Raw genomic sequence first — 16,296 nt, forward strand, 5'->3', positions numbered from 1 at the left:
TATTAGCCCATTCCCAAGTGACAAAGGAAGTTGACTTACTTCTCACTTTCTGTGTCCTTAAAACTAATCAAAGCTATGATCCCAAGACAAAATGTTGATGCATCAGATGAAGAAGCAACCACAACTAAGCGCTTCCTCCCCTGGCCCTCAGTCAGTGCCAGTGCTGTGTCTGACCTGGTGAAAGCCTACTCTAAAAATAAGGCCCTGACTTATTGATACAAGATATTGTATCAAGAAAGGAGGCCAACTTCTACTCAAATCCAAGCTGCCATACTACTCAACGTACCACACTGTTTTAATGTACGAGCAAGAAAAGTCCTAAAACTTTTTGTCCATTAACTTACGAAGGTAGTCTGCAAATTAGAAGGAGGGCAGCAATAAAAGAGTTGGTTAGTGCTCAGAGATAAAAAGAGATTGAATGGTTTCTTAATTTGACGTTGTTTCCCCTGAGTTGGACTTTACCATTAAAGCCACCAGAAAATTAAAATCTAACTTTGTACTGGAAAAATAAAGCCAATATTGCAAAGGCTCGTTTTGCTCACCCTGGATAGTCTCCCACAGACTCCACTGACTCCAGTTTTTTGATGCTTCTGCTTTGCTCCTGATTCTCACTGAATGTGACATACACTCCAAAGGTAAGTCTGAATCCCACATCCAGCGAAGAGGTTTTCCTGATTTATCGAGTGTGGTATTAAGAAACTCCTGCAAATGAAGGCTGGTAAGGCAAATTACTGAAAACACAGCAATATTTAGACACTTCAGAAGTATGACCAAGCAGAGAGCAGGTTCAACTGCTTTTGAAAGATGAGTCTCTGAAATCCTACCTGCTGCTCATGTTAACTAATGGCTTACAAATCTGGACTAGCAATGGCAGAAAGGCAGAGGCACTGGCAAGACTGCTTGATTTTAACAAAAGAATTATGACTCAGGACATGTTCCACAAGAAACAGGTTAATCCTCAGGGTCTTTCAGTGAGTTATTTGTGCCTGCTAATACATCAGTCTGCAGACACACTGATGCCAGCTATGTACCTTGTCTTATACTGTCTTATGTATCTTTGGCTCTGAACTACAACAGACAATTGCATTGGCCAGTAGGGAATTATGCATGTATTGTCTTGTTATGGTTCTGATGAACAGCATCAGAGTAGGAAAACACCCACAAATTTCTCCAAAATATTTGACTATTGTGCATGTACTGCATGTTTCTTGTGCATATGAAAGAGCACATATAAAAGTATTAAGAGCTCCATAATAACAGAAGGATGACCTAACATATAATGCAAAGTTCAAAAACAGAGCAAAATTCTCTGTAACTTGTCAAACATTATTATATTGAAATGTATAAATGCAAGCCCACAGCAACAAATATAAAATGTTCTGCTGTGTTCTAAGAGAAGGTACTGTATAAGTTTTTCATACCATACACATACTACAGACCACCTGGAAGCTGAATGGGCTATATTAATACACAGCACTGCAACTCAAACTAAGCAGGGCACTATCACATAGGTAGGTCTCTCTGAAAGTAATGCCTGGTATTTATTTCCCTGGAAACTACAACTGATATCAAGAGAACAATAACACTATTTGATAAGGCAAATTCTCTGCTACAAAATGTATTTTTCAACACATTAGCTATATGAACAAGATTTTTCATGCCACACTCATAAAAATCTGCAATAGCAGAGCTGACTCTTTGTTTCAGAGTTTCTATGCCAATGTCTTTGATAGGAAAATGTTGCCCATACAGTACATTTTTCATCTTTCTGAGCAGATGGAAGTCAAATCTGTATTGTGGTTATGGTAGGACAGTGCAGACAAGATTGGCAACGTGTTCCATGGTCTTCAAAATTGTACCGGGCCTTGTGTTATCATGTTGCAAGAGAAAGGTCATCTTCTTCTCTGGTCTGACTCTGGTAGTTTGATCCCTTGGCTCAGGCAGCATCACAATGTAGTTGTCAAGAGATGATGGTCTGTCCAAGCTCCAGGAAATCCAGATGGATCGACCCATTGCTACCCCACAAGACAGTGCACATCACTTTACTTACTAAATTGTTACATCTTGAATTTTTTCTTCAATAGGGAATTCCTATGTTGCCGCTCCATGGACTGCCATTTTGATTTTGGCTCATGTTGGTGACACCACCTCTTGTCACCAGTAACGATGAGGACAGGAAACTGTCACCTCCAGCTTTGCATTGATTCAGTAGGCCTTGACAAATTTGCACATAGTATATATCCATATACAAGTTCCTTGACTGTAACCCTTTGATTCACACGGATGAGCTGATCAAGATACCCTTCATTTTGTGGTGTGACAGCTGTGCATGGCCATTCAGAACACGGCTTATCTTTCATGTCACTGTTTCCACTGCTGAAAAGCACCACTGACAACCTCACAGTGCTGCCATTCACTCTGTAAATGTTCCACATGCATCAATGAATGTCTAGGAACATCATTACTTATGGACTAGCTTTCATATTTGAAAAATATATTTTGCCAGTGAAAGGTGGGAAAAAATGTCTCAAAGATCGTATTAGTGCTTGTAATTATAAATACATTTTGGAACACAACATGTATTTTAGTTCTCCTTGGAGTAATCACACCACACTCTCAGCATATAGATCCATATTCAATGAACTGATTCGGAGCCCAGGCTCACCCTAACAACTAGAGAACTGTTCTTTATTACTGCTTTCTATCTGCAACGCCTGCAGTTTCAAAATAGCACCTCTTGGAGATGAATTTTGTGGATATTTTAAAATTTAATTTCTCAGTTACAGCACTGAGTACTGCAGCCACTGCTTTGAAAGTTACATGGACTGTGCATGTGAGTCTGCTTATACCAAAGCAGAGTTTTTTTATTAGAAAAGTCTTCAGAAAAAAATCACTGTCACATTCCTGCATGACAGTGACATCCAAAATATCCTGTTTATTTTCCACACCATATTTATTATGAGTAACATTATAAACTCAGTCCTTGGATTCAAAAAATTAATTCTTTCTTCCAGTAAGTTAATAACTTGTTGGAAGAATAGTCCAAACTCCACACCCTCAATGTTCCTCCCCTCCCCCCAGAAGTAACCACAATAATTTTGAGTAATAAAACCCCAGTTTCTGACTTGAAAGTTAAATCTATTCATGAGATTCTACCCCACGTATCAAAGTTATTGAAATCTTCTGAACTGCATAAAGCGATGTGCTTCTTCAAACATAAGAGAAAAAATACTACCAACTGGCTGATCTGAAGTAAGCCTTTTTCTGCTATATATCCTTTCTCACAAATAGCAACTTTAAATGAGTTAGAATAGTTTTTCCAGTTTTACTAAGTCTTAACATGTGTATTTCATATCCCTCTACAGTTCAATCAGTAGATGACTCATAAAAAGCTATAATATCCCGAAGACATGTGTTAAATTCCCAAAAGATTTTATCAGATCCAAAGGAAAGGCAATTTCTTGGAACACAAAAGTTCTCACGCTAAAGTCGAGGACTCAGAAAAAGTCAGAAGCAGACCTAAGCAGTAATAATTTGAGTGATAATAAACGAGCATCTTCAGAAAATCCTGCTGTTTCACGTGCTAAAGAAAATTAGCAGAATAGGGACTTGGCAAAGGAGATTCCACCACCTTCTTCTCAAAGTGGACAAGCTGGATACATGGTAATTGCTGACAAGGCCAAATATTGGGCTTAAAAGGCCTCAGTCACGCTAAGGCAATCCTGTCTGGTTCGTAAGATGAAAAGAGTTGCAGCAACTCACAGCTCGTGCGCAATTTGTCTCCAGTAATGCTTAGCTATTATATTACCAAAAAACCTGCCTTCTAAAGTGAAATGGTATTTTTCTTGGAGGTTGTCTGTGGGACTTGTGTCTTGGAAGGGAAACAAAATGTTTTAGAATCAGATCTTTTAAGCTTGTCTACTGCAGACCCTCAGCAACGATATACATTCTTCTACAGGTAAAAATTACCTCTTAAATTGAATGATAATTTTATTTTCACAATATCTGGGCATAACATTAGACCAAGTCTGGCACCTACTGAAATATGCAGGTACTTTTATTACAGCTTTACAAATACTCTGCTGTAAATCATAAACCTGTACAGCAAGACAATCTGCATATGCATTTGAACATTTTATTATCCTTTAGCTTTTTTCATATTGCAAGTATTTACTATAGCTATTTCTTTTTTTAATGCACTTACTGTCCACACAATAGCTTCATCTGCTCGACGGACTTGTATTTCAAAAGACATTACCAGCTCAGCATTGTGCGCTGACTTGCCAACATCCCATTCCACAAGCAGACGTTGAAGAGCCAAATCCTTGTGAACATTAAGATATGTTACTGGAAACACAAGGGATTCTAGGAGCACAAAAAATACACAAAAATATTAATGCTTAAGTATTATTTAGTCCTTTGAAGAGTATAGTATGAGAGACCAAAGAATCTCCACGCTAGCTTTTTCTGGGAGACATAAGCCAAGGCAGTGGAACAAAGAGAGGGCCCAAACTGGAAGAGTTTCAACACCTGGAAGCACTACAGACTGGGCAGATAATGGAACACTGGCACAGATTGCCTAGAGGGGCTGTGGACTCTCCTGGGAGATCTTCAAAACCCATCTGGACATGCTCCTGGGTGTTCTGCTCTTGGTGTCCCTGCTTGAGCAGAGGTTACAGCAGATGAGGTTCCTTCCAACTTCAACCATTCTGTTTTTTCAAACAAGTCATAAGACATACCAAACTCTGCTCCCATCTCCAATGATGGCTCTCCCACTGCTCAACAGTGAACATAACAAATAAAGTTCAGTAAAATAAACTATGAGACTGTAAAAGAAACATTCTAATCCCATTAACATAATGTTGAAAAAATTGAATTAGGCCACTGCTAAGAACTTTCCCAAAACCCATTTTGGTTGTGCATCTTTCTCCAAATTTGTCAGGGTGTGTTCTTTCGTGTCTATCAATTGCATTTAGTGTATTGTTCAAGCAGATATGAAGCAATAGGAGAGGTTGCCTGGGAGAAGAGGACAAACCGCTCCTCATCACAACCTCCCTGCAGGTAGTTATGGAGAGCAATAAGGTCTCCCCTGAGCCTCGTCTTCTCCAGGCTGAACAATCCCAGCTCCCTCAGCCACTCCTCATAATGCCTGTGCTCCAGACCCCTCACCAGCTTTGTTGCCCTACTTTGAACCCGCTCCAGGGCCTCAACGTCTTTCTTGCAGCGAGGGGCCCAGAACTGGACACAGTACTCGAGGTGCGGCCTCACAGGGTTCATAAAACTATTCAATAGCCCTCAGTAGCCCCCTCACCATTGTCTTGGGTATGCTATTCAATTTCATTATGCTCTCAATTTACTAGCTACTTTATCAGTATATTTATCCTTTTCCTTACAGTCTAGAGAAGAGCGACAACACAATATATTCACAGGGACTGAATCTCAGGAAATTCCAACACCCAGAAAGCTTTCTAATAATTAAGTCAGAAAATCTACACTAATTCTCATTCTTTGATCCTATGAAGATTGAGTTAGTTAAAGCAAATGGACTTTGTAGGTCTGGCTTTGACTCCCAGAATAAATTACATTTTAAAAGTGAGATTAAACTCCTTTTATTTGTCAGGAAAAAAAAATCTCCTTGAGCAGCAGATTTTTTTTCTAGGAGCAGTAATTAGCTGAAAACCACAGATCATCTTGTGAGTACCTTCTTCCCCTATGGGTTTTCAAGGCAATACACATACATATATATGTATATATGTAAATTAGATGAAAACAAGTGACAGCAGGATTTGACAGAACTTCTGTGAGGTAACTACAAAAATATTTTATGTAAAGAAATAAATTTTCTACTTTTCCAACAGTTGTGGCATTGTCTTTCAATCATTGATTTGCTGCTTGACAGTTGCTTTTGATTGGAAAATAGTAAAAAAAAATAAATAATGGCCATCAGTTTCATAACTACTGTGATGATTTGCTAATGCCTGGAATGGAGTAAACAAAGCTGAGGGCCTGGGAAAAAAGTTTCACTTCCCTAAAAGATGAGGGAATAGCAATTCTAGGTCTTACAGGAAAAAAAGAAATATTGTTAGATATGCTGCCAATGACTGACCAGGCAGGGAGCCAGAAGAACCAAAGCAATGCAAAGAATGATACAGTTAACTGTGGAAGCAGAACAGCTAATGCTTGTCAGAGGAGGTACAATGATCAATTTTATATTCTCACATTCTCCAGACTCTCAACACCAAAACAAGATAAAGGCTGTTAAAATCCCTTTTATGCTATGGAATTGGCAGTAATGTTACTCTTCTGCTATATGTAATCTTAATTGCTCATTTTTTCATCAGCTTTACCCGTACCTTAACCACCCTGCTAACTGAAGCACCACAAGGCAAAGCCTCGAGAGGATTCATTTTGTGTACAAAAATTGGTGGCTGATCTGAATCTCTGGATCCTTACTATACCTGCGTTTTAGGTCTATAGTAATGAATGAACAGGGGAAGACAGTTAATCCCTGCATAAAGAAGTAAATCTAAAAGGATTTGGACCTTCCAGACAGTTTGCAGAAACACGACAGGACTGTAGGTGAGCAAACATTCAGAGAATGACTCCTCTTTTTTTTTTTACACTTTCCTGTGTCTTTTCAGATAGCCTCCTTAGGAAAATTGTTAGTTCTCCTTCACAGAGTAAACTTGAACCTCACAACAGATCAAGCATCATCTATACAGAAAACACTGCCATCCTGGATGTACAGTGAAAAGAAAAAGAGTAAGCAAATGACTCATTTCAGATCTTACCAGAACCCAGAAAGTTGCAAAACTGTGCTAAGCCTTCATCTGTTTTGTGAGATTTACCAGTGGCAAATCAGAAACAATTTCTCAGTTCTACAAATGGGACAAGGAACAACACAGAAACTGAAGAACTCCGTAGAAAAGTGCTCAAGGTGGATCTACATCTATGCACATGTTAGCAGCTGTTTGCCTGTAATATTACTTCATCATTAAGCCATACCACGTAATGACTCAACATGACAACATGCTCCATGACTTCAGGACTGGATTTTATTCCCAATGCATATGTATGCTGTTTACATGTTAATACAAAGAAACAAGTAGATTTCTTAACTGAAATAGGATTTGACTAATCAGCACAGGGCTAATATAGTACCTCATTTTCATTACTTTCCATAAAGGTTTTATTATTTTGAAATGTAAACCTTACAGGGATTTCAATTATCCAGAAATACATTTCAGTCTTTTTAACTGAGTTTTTCAGTTGAACTTGATGAATTTTTTCTTTCTTCTCTGACTCTTTTTGTCCAAGCTAAAAATCTCATCCTGTTTCTCAATACTTAACTACTATGACAAAAACAGAACTCTCACTTGTCTCTATTTTCTCCATCTGTACAAATAAAATATCTCTTTTCTATCTTCTTCTAGAAAGGTGATATGTCATTTGTGAACTCACAGAATTTTGTTTTACTCAGAGCCTGGAATAAGAAGACCTGTATTAGTTGTAGGGGCTCATATACTTTACCAACAAAGAGCAGAAGCAACATAGCTAAGGATTACTTCTAGAGGTCAAGATCTCAAAGACAACGGAGTTACAACATGGGAATTAAAGACTTCTGTTGCATAATATACTCATGTAGAAATATTCGTATCATTTACAGTTATAACCTACTCCTCCTAGGAACTTTAAACAACAAGGGCATCTTAAGACTTGTTCTACTTGAAAGGTAACTCAGACTACATGAACAGCTTTATGAATAACAGCAAAGACTGTTACTCCTGAACAACTGCATGTGAAAACAAGTTATACTAGGCTACTGTGATGCAGTAACTGTTTGGACTTGTCTGCATTGCAAATGTCTGCCATTCAAAGGATATTGGTAGTAGAATCTCAAAATCAAGAAACTAGCACCCTGAGTGAAAGAATCATGCAAAATATGAATTTCAAGGATGAAGAGAGGAGGTAGGAAAAAAGTCTGAAATGCATACATTATTTCTTCAGTATAGTACCAAGTACATTCGTACCACATAAGTAAATAAATAAAATAATAATTAAAAAAAAACCTTTATCCTTCACCATAGCTAGTGCAATGAAACTTCTATAATGAAGACTATTTATTGTTATGTTCTGCCTCTTAATGGTGGTCACAGATATGCCAATTAAAATTGTTCATTTTTCTTTTAGTAGCATCATGCCCAGTGCTACTGGCAGCAGCAAGAGTGCAAGCAATTCCTTTACTTTAAAATACACAGTCTTCTGGAAGTTTTATTATATTTAACAATGTTCCCTCAGAATATGTGTATACACTTTTTTCTTTGTATGAGGTGCATTCGTGAAGAGTAAGAGAATAAAAGTCTGGTCCTGGGATTTGAAGGCACAACCAGAAAACAGTCATAATAAGTCCTGACATTTTCACAAATGGAACAAATGAAAGTAAAAACATAGAAAATCGTGAACATTTTCAGATAAGTAAATTACTTGAAAGTGACAAAGTATAGATCAAGATGAGAGAATGGGAGCAGATCTACAAATACAGTCTGACCTCATAGCACTGCAAGTGATTGACTCAAAGGGCAACTTTGCATGATGGGGTTACAGAAGGTAATTTTAAATGTTGCTTCATCTCTTTATGAAGTAGAATAACTTGACTGAGTGTGTAACACTGCTTAATCACAGGAGAGTTACACATGAGCAAGTCCAAAGCTCCGTATGTTGTAGCTTCCAAATGAAAAAAAAATATATTTACCTTGCTGTGAGTATGCAGTGCACCAAGTCCTCAAGTGGAGCAATACTGCCAGAAACACGAAGTGATTCATCATTCATCTCCCTTTTCCTGCACGCAATCTATTGAGAAATATAACATTTCCATTTGTGTGTTTCTTTTAGGATAAATGTATGTCAGATAATTGTTATTAATTTATTTAAGAATAGATTAACAAATGAGAACCCAGCCACACAACAACTCAGGCAGGTTAGGAGACATTTGGAAAGAATGGACAATGGAAAAAAAAAAAAAAAAAAAAAAAATCATGCTGTTTAGGATCTTTTTACAGTGTAGGGGAAAATATATCACTCATTAAAAGTTCAATTCAATCTGAAGAAGGAAAACATACAAATCTTTATAATTTTTCCACCAGATTTCCTAAGGAATATTAAAACTAGAGTCTGGACTGATTAATTTTTCATTTTCCCCTTAAACAAATAATAGAGATCCACCCTAAAAGAGGAAAAAGGCAACCAAGGTGCAAAAGGCATTGTGGATTCTGTTTCACTTACAGCTCGAATGATAAATCCTACAGACTTGACCAGGTATGGTTTCATCCTTCTCCAGTACAGAGGATAGCATAGAGAAGGATAAAGTCAGGCTGGAGTTGAAATGCCTGTGTTAAAGTCTTAGAAACTTCTATACCTAGTAGAATTGTCATCTCAAATAACATCAAGCTTTACATAGCAGTCTGCTTACAGATTCCACACTCCCAACTGCAGAAGGATGAAACTCTGACTCGCACATTTCAGCACTGTCCCGTGAGACTGACAAGTCAAACTTCATAACACATCACCACTTCAACATTCCCCCCTGCAGAAGGAATAGGTAAACATCCAGCAATGGCACAGTTAAAAGCACTCAGGCACAGAGGGTACAAGACTCCAAACAACAGGAACAGTATTATAGGACAGAGTTATCTTTGACTTCTAGATTCTGTGCTGTGTGTTCCTGGAGCTGTGTAGCTTTCTCCTCATGAGCCCAAATGCTTCACCTGGAGTCTCCCAGATATAAAGTGAATGTTGCCTTTCCTAATTCATAGGCTTCTGCACTCTTTCTTGCCCAGGTAGCAATTATCCTCAGAAGTGTTTGGATAATGCTAAAATTAACACGAATAATTAACATAGTTTTGAAAACATAGGTCTAATTCATGTTTCAAATAGCAGTCTGTTTCAAGAACTGAGTGCAATCAACATCTTCACGGTTATTCTATCTTTACACATTTTTAAGTCAACTAATTTGATATACCTTGTCTGAAATAAACACAGTAGAGGGCTCTCTGCTGTACAGTGGAATGGCAAGTGGGAGGAAAGAAAGTAGAAAGTTTTTCCAAAGTAGATTAGGTTACAGATTCATAAAACTTCAGTACATTGTTCTTACTTTGTATCATAGGAAATGAATACAAAGCCAAATCTTGCACACCCTTTCCCAGAGGTCCCTTCTAGCCCCTACAATTCCGTGTTTCTGTGATCTACTTGTGCTGTACCATTTACACATTAAAACTAATGGGAAAGTGTTGTGGCAGTCATGACATACTAGGCTATTTGCTTAAACTACTACTTATCTGGAAAACAAGTCCAAAGCCTTTTCTGCTCTACAGAGGTACTCTCAGCTACTGTACTGAAATTTCTGTCTAATTTAACTACCTCTCTGCAGCCATATACACTATCAGTTCTCTAATGGTTTGTTCTATCTCATTTTTACTGCTACGTGATACAACTACTGTTCACTGCTAATGGGCAGTGTATTATAATAAATGACCATCAGAAAGTTAAAATGCTTTCATAATATGCTAGTAGTCTTATTTAATACTGTACAGTGAATTGTGATAAAGTGCAGCTGTTAAACCAGTTATCATGGGAAAAAACTGAAATTCTCTAACAAAAGAAAATTTCAAATACAGTCAAATAAAAGAAACATTATTTTAAAAATGCATTTCCTAATGTAGGAGCATTATTTTGATCTAAATAATCTTTATGCAGAGACACCTGATCATGTCTAACAAATTAATCACGTATTGCAATTACCACCAACTAAGGTCGAGCACTTATTTGCAATATCAATAATTAAGTACTTTTATAATGCAATCAATTAGAATGTGTCTAAGTTAAAAAGATTAAAAGAGAGTCAGAAAACACGTGATAAATCATTTTAAAAAAAAAAAGCAATGCACAACAAAATGATATTAGATTTACAACATCCTTGCCAAAACTAAAAGCAACTGAACAACAACAGAAAATGGAGTCAGACAGTCAGAGAATGTTTTCAGGTACCTAAATTCATCACCAAAAATGAGCAAAGCAATACTTCCAACAACTATTACTTTAGTATCAGATGCCACAGGAAAAGTTGCAATACCACAATCACTGTTTTGCTGAATGGTTTGGTTGTTTATTTGTCAATCTGAAAAGATATGAAGTGATGCACTTTGAGGAGCACCACATCAATGTGCCACAGTTCTTCATCTCAGAGTGAATCACTGTCAACATTTTTCAAAGCCTGAGAGATCATGTTTTGTTACCATTCCTCAGGATGGAAGGCCTGTGAGTTTTGCGTCCACAAACTCAAGGTTAAGAACAAGAAGGTCTCATGTCAGTGACTTTGAATACGGAGAGCAGACATGCAATTTGAATACTTCTGTAATTTAAAAAATAAAAATAAAATTGCAGTAGCTTTTCTCTAGAATCACAGGGCCGTTTGTTCAAGTGAGTTCTGAAGAGCTCCAAAGACAGACATGCCACACCTTCCCTTGACAACTTTTCCCCATTCTTAACAACCCTCTGTGTATGTTCAAGCTGAATTTTCCTTGTTACAATTTGCATCAGGTTCCTCTCATCATTTTGCAAAAGGCTTAGCTTTCTCTTCTCTGTAACTACCCATTAGTTAGGCAAGATGGCAGTTAGAGCTGCTTCTAACTTTCTCCCCTCAAGGCTAAACATGTTTCTGTTTCAGATACACTTCCTCAATGTGCTCCAGCCTCCAAGCCCTCACGGCATCCTTCTTCTGGATTCAGCCTAGTCTGCCCATCTTAGTAATGGGAGCTAAATACTGGACACAGTAATGTGGATGTGATCTCACAAGCACCAAATAAAAGGAAATAGTACTCTCTTCAACCTTCTGGATATGTCTTGCTAAGATAGCCCCATAGGTAAGATCGCCATCCTCACCAAAAAATATACTGCTGGTTGTTTGGCAGTGTGACATCTCAGCTCCCCAGCTGCACTATTCCCTCCTATTCCATCCAACAGGACTTTACATTTATCTTTTCTAAACTTCCCAAGATTTATCAGCTAATTTCTTCCAGGTTGTTGAGGTCCCAACAATTCACACTCTTGCCTGTTACAGTTTGAATTGCTATCATCTACTTCATGCAATCTGTACGCTATTTAAAGATGTATTCCCTTGTCCAGAGTGTTGAAAAAGATGTTAAGCAGCACTGGCTCAGATATCAACTCCCAAGGAGTATCATTCTAAATGTTCACCAGATATCAACTCATCAGAGTCAATCTCTCTCCTTAAGCCTAATGGTCCAGATAGCTTTGCCTCCAAACCCTTAAACTGAGGGCTATGTGAAGGCAGTCACATGAATGCTTTCAGCTAGGAACCACCAGGTCTGGCAGATGTTTAGATGAGGGAGGAAAAAAAAAAAGCAGAAACAATTAGCAATACATCACTCAATTTAAATTACAGATACAAGCCAAAAAGTAAGGTGGAATCAGGCCCATTTCCCAAATACATACATAACATTGCTGTTAGTGGGTTGGATTTTTTTTGTGGGGTTTTTTTTTTGTTTTGTTTTTAAGTTTCATTTTAATATAGTAAGTAGAGTCTGTGATCCATAGAATGTGTGGCATTTCCAAGAGACACAAATCAAAGTGAAACACATTACCTTGGGAAAAGATAAATTCTCTTTCTGTAATTTTCAAATAGTCTAAATAAATATCTTCAAGTAAACTGCTTCTTCTCCAGAAATATAGATGATCAGCATAAGTCCTCTTCTGGCTAGTGCATTTGCTATTGCATGAGGAAAAAGAAATTCCTGTTATTCATCTGATAAGTATGCCAAGATAAACATTTTGTCAAAACTCTTAAAGGCATAAAACTTCAAATGAAACTTCCTTCAGCATGAGGCTCATGGTATTCATGAGCCAGAGGCTGGGAGCTGGGTCTATATGGTGCACATACTGCTGCAGTGTCTCTTATGAATATTTAGCATTAGTTCATGATCGAATTGATCCGCCTTGTATCGATCTTCCTCAAGTTGCATCTCCAAATCACCCTTTATACAGTTCTTTTCCAGCACCCTTTGCTTACTTAAAACAGCTGCCAGCTGTACCCACATCCTCAAATGATCCAAAGCCTGAATGCTTTTCTAATATCCAGAAAATTTTATTCATCTGAAGGACAGTATTACGCAGGGACACCAAAGTATAGGTATTATCAGGCAAATCAGATGTAGAAAGAACTTCTTACCAGTGAGGTAAATACAGTAATAACAATCCTATGGATTTACATGATGTTTTACATCACATATTCTTATTCCCTCTTCTTCAGAGACAAACAGACCAAGGACAGGAAATACAATTCAGTTTCTTAGCAGGCAACACTACATGCCCAATAACTAACTAAGCCAAAATGAGCTGGAATGCCTTTAGCCAGTGATTTCTACAAAAAGCCTGGGCTGAAGCATATTGCTGCTCTTCTAACTCCTGCAGTTCCCAGTATTACATCTTCCCTTGCAAATGAGTGGTGTGGAACTGTCATCCAGCTGGGGTAACTTACTTGCCCTTGAAGAAGGGAGAAGTGTCAAACCATCTGACACTCAGCAGGTTTTGGTAAAGAAGGAGCTGCCAAAGCATCTTGAAATTAAACAGCTTTCTTCAGCATTATGTCACACTGCTCATACAAAACATGATTTGTAACAATTCTGAATTAAAAAAAAAAAAAAAAAAAATAGAGAACAGGTGATAGATTGAAAAGCAGCACTGCCTTTAGTCCTTGTGCACAGCCTCTGTCCTCCCAAGAAATATTAAAGATCATTTCCATCTACTTCACTAATTTACAGCAGAAATTACAGCTGCGTACAGACATTGAAAGCTGCTAATAAATCCTTGTTGTTTAAAGGATAAAAAGGAATTTATAAAAGCTGCATGTGGAAGAAAGGATTTTCCATAATTAAGTTCTGATCCACATGCAATTAATTGATTATTCAGGGATAGCTTTGCTTCCCGGTTTCTTCTTCGTTTGTTTAAACAGAGAGAGAGCGCTCTTGATTTTCTAAAGAGCTTTTCCAAAACAGGAAAACACTGCATTTTTCGATCCCACGAGGGTTGGAATCGAAGCAAACAAACAAAAAAGAGTAATTAAGGGGTGCAAAAATGGGGTATAAAAGATGTGAAACACTCAGCAAAGTGAGCAAGTCGGAGTGCCGGTGCTCATCAACACGTAAACGCTACGAGCAGGAGGGGAGGAGTGGCACCCCGTGGTGGCACAGCACCAACAGCCGCACCGCGCTCCTCGTTCTGCAGGAACAACGTGCGTTACCCTGCGGGAACTAGCGTGGCTCGAAACACTTAGGTAAAAAGAGAGATGAAAGTCGCATCCCGAACCGTCACGCTCCACAGAACGCAGGACCCGCACGGGGCAGCACTCGGCAGACTCCATCCAGGGGACGGACGGAGCGCCGCGGGACGAAGCGCGCAGCCCCGCCCGGCACGGCCGTGCCCGCGGTCAGACAGCGGGGCGGGCAGGGGGCACGGCCGGCGCTGGGGGGCCGTGGGAGCGGAGGTGGAAAAGCGGGAGGCAGACAGGGAATGCCGGCGGGCGCCGCGGGGAACACAACGGGGAGTAAAAGAGCTCCGCAGAGCGCTTCCCAAGAGGGGACGGGAGCTCCCCGCAGCGAAGGCGCGGGGAGACAGGCGGGTAAACGGGGCACGGGCGGACCGGCCCGACTCACCTGCAGCCCGGCAGCCGTCTCAGGAAGCGGGGAGGGACGTTCCCCCGGCGGCCGCGTCGTGCCGGCCTCCCCGCTCGGTGCGGGTCAGGGCTGCGGAGCGCTGGGCGGCCCGGGCAGCCCCTCCTTTCCCGGGCGGGGCGGTGCCTCCCGCAGCCCGCGGAGGACGGGTGAGGAGAGCCTCAGGAATTTCCTCCCCGCTCCGGGAAGCGTGGCCGGCTCTCTTGGCCTCGTTCCCGGAGAGCGTTATCGCATCTCCCCGCTCCTCCAGCGCCGGGCTCCCGGGGCTCCCCGGTTGTCACGGCCAGGCTGGAGCGGCCGTCCGACGGAAGTCGGAACCGAGAAGGGTTTGGTTGGCCAGACCGGAGGCTGCCCGCCTTCAGCACCCCGATCCTTCGCAACTGCGGTCCGCCAGGTGTTCCCTCCCTCACTCCCTTGTTCTTCCCCTTGCTGAGCAGCGCCCTGCTGCTCTAGCTAGCTTTTCCATTTTCTCACGATGTGGCCGAGCAAATGATCTCTAATGGTTTTATTGTTCGGAGTATTATTCCGGAGAATTACATCTATGTCTTCCGTGGAGTTCCTCTGCAGGTTGAGTCATGCAAACTGAATGTTTCCTAGACGGTCAGTGGTTACTCATCGTGCACTGCCTGCCTACCTATTCGAGGCTCTAGTTCTATATATACACATTTACTGCTCCCTTTGAATGCTCTTTTAGGATGTAGGGGAGTGAGTACGTGAGAGGTCATATAACTATGTCGTTTTAGTGAAAAATCAAGTCGCAGATGTCTGATAACAAGATGCCCATCTTTTGGCATGTTCCTTCTCTCACTTCTCACTAGCAAATCACTGTAATATATCAATGAGTTCTATTTCCTAAACTGTGTTTTAACAGTATAATTAGGAAATCTTACTGGAAGTTTATCATTTTCATATGGGAGAGTAGGATTTGAATAATGTGCAATTAACATTATATGGGATGGATGTCCATATGTTAAAAAGTCTGCTGGGGAAAATGGCATATCACATAATGAAAAGTAAAGGGAATAAATTAAGACAGCTTAGTTCTAGGGATTTTAAAATTTTGTTTGGGTGTAATTGGACTCCTTTTGTCCTTCTAATGTAAGGGCTGAAAATCTTTGCACTTGCTATTTTAAAGATAATGTTGAATCATTCCCTGCTTTTAGCCCTCCTTGTCTGTGTAAGAAAGTGTTTCCTCTTAACTTTTGCTGGAGATACCTGTTAAAAATCTGCTGATGTACTCAACAGCTTCCAGATCATGCTGTGGCTTATAAATTTTCAGCCTCTCAACTCTTTATTTCGGTAGCAGTGATAATCTCTGATGCTGCTTCTCCGCACTTGTCCATATAATCCAGGCATTCCAGAATTAGCAGTGTAGTTGTAGTTGTTTATCCTTTGAATGCACCATACTTCAGAACAGGCTTCTTACTGCTGTCTAGGAAAAGCGTTCCTGAAATAGTCACCTAAAACCCTAAAAGCTTTAAATCATAATTATAAGGTATTTCAAAAGATATCAGATTTTTCATATTTGAGGCAAGAAACTGGAACTAGGAAA

The 16,296-nt window shown here is 39.7% G+C and overlaps 1 protein-coding gene across 5 annotated transcripts in view; it reads right to left on the minus strand.

Moving 5' to 3' along the window:
• OSMR (oncostatin M receptor) overlaps positions 1 to 14,901 on the minus strand; it is a 32,445-nt gene extending 17,544 nt beyond the window's left edge. Inside the window, exons 1-6 of one of the 5 annotated variants that reach the window (XM_090132218.1) lie at positions 14,727 to 14,900; positions 13,553 to 13,666; positions 12,660 to 12,784; positions 8,753 to 8,850; positions 4,205 to 4,365; positions 543 to 702 (exon numbers count right to left, since the gene is read on the minus strand). In XM_090132218.1, the coding sequence (XP_089988344.1) occupies positions 543 to 702; positions 4,205 to 4,365; positions 8,753 to 8,825 (394 nt within the window). In that variant the 5' untranslated portion in view covers positions 8,826 to 8,850; positions 12,660 to 12,784; positions 13,553 to 13,666; positions 14,727 to 14,900. Of the gene's footprint in view, positions 1 to 542; positions 703 to 4,204; positions 4,366 to 8,752; positions 8,851 to 9,469; positions 10,574 to 12,659; positions 12,785 to 13,552; positions 13,698 to 14,726 lie in introns of those variants that run through there. The other 4 variants (XM_090132217.1, XM_031594536.2, XM_031594534.2 and 1 more) reach the window with 4 other exon arrangements.
• Positions 14,902 to 16,296: the final 1,395 nt, after the last annotated feature.

Source organism: Phasianus colchicus, chromosome Z (assembly GCF_987193195.1).
Source record: "Phasianus colchicus chromosome Z, bPhaCol1.hap1.1, whole genome shotgun sequence".
Classification (NCBI taxonomy): domain Eukaryota; kingdom Metazoa; phylum Chordata; class Aves; order Galliformes; family Phasianidae; genus Phasianus; species Phasianus colchicus.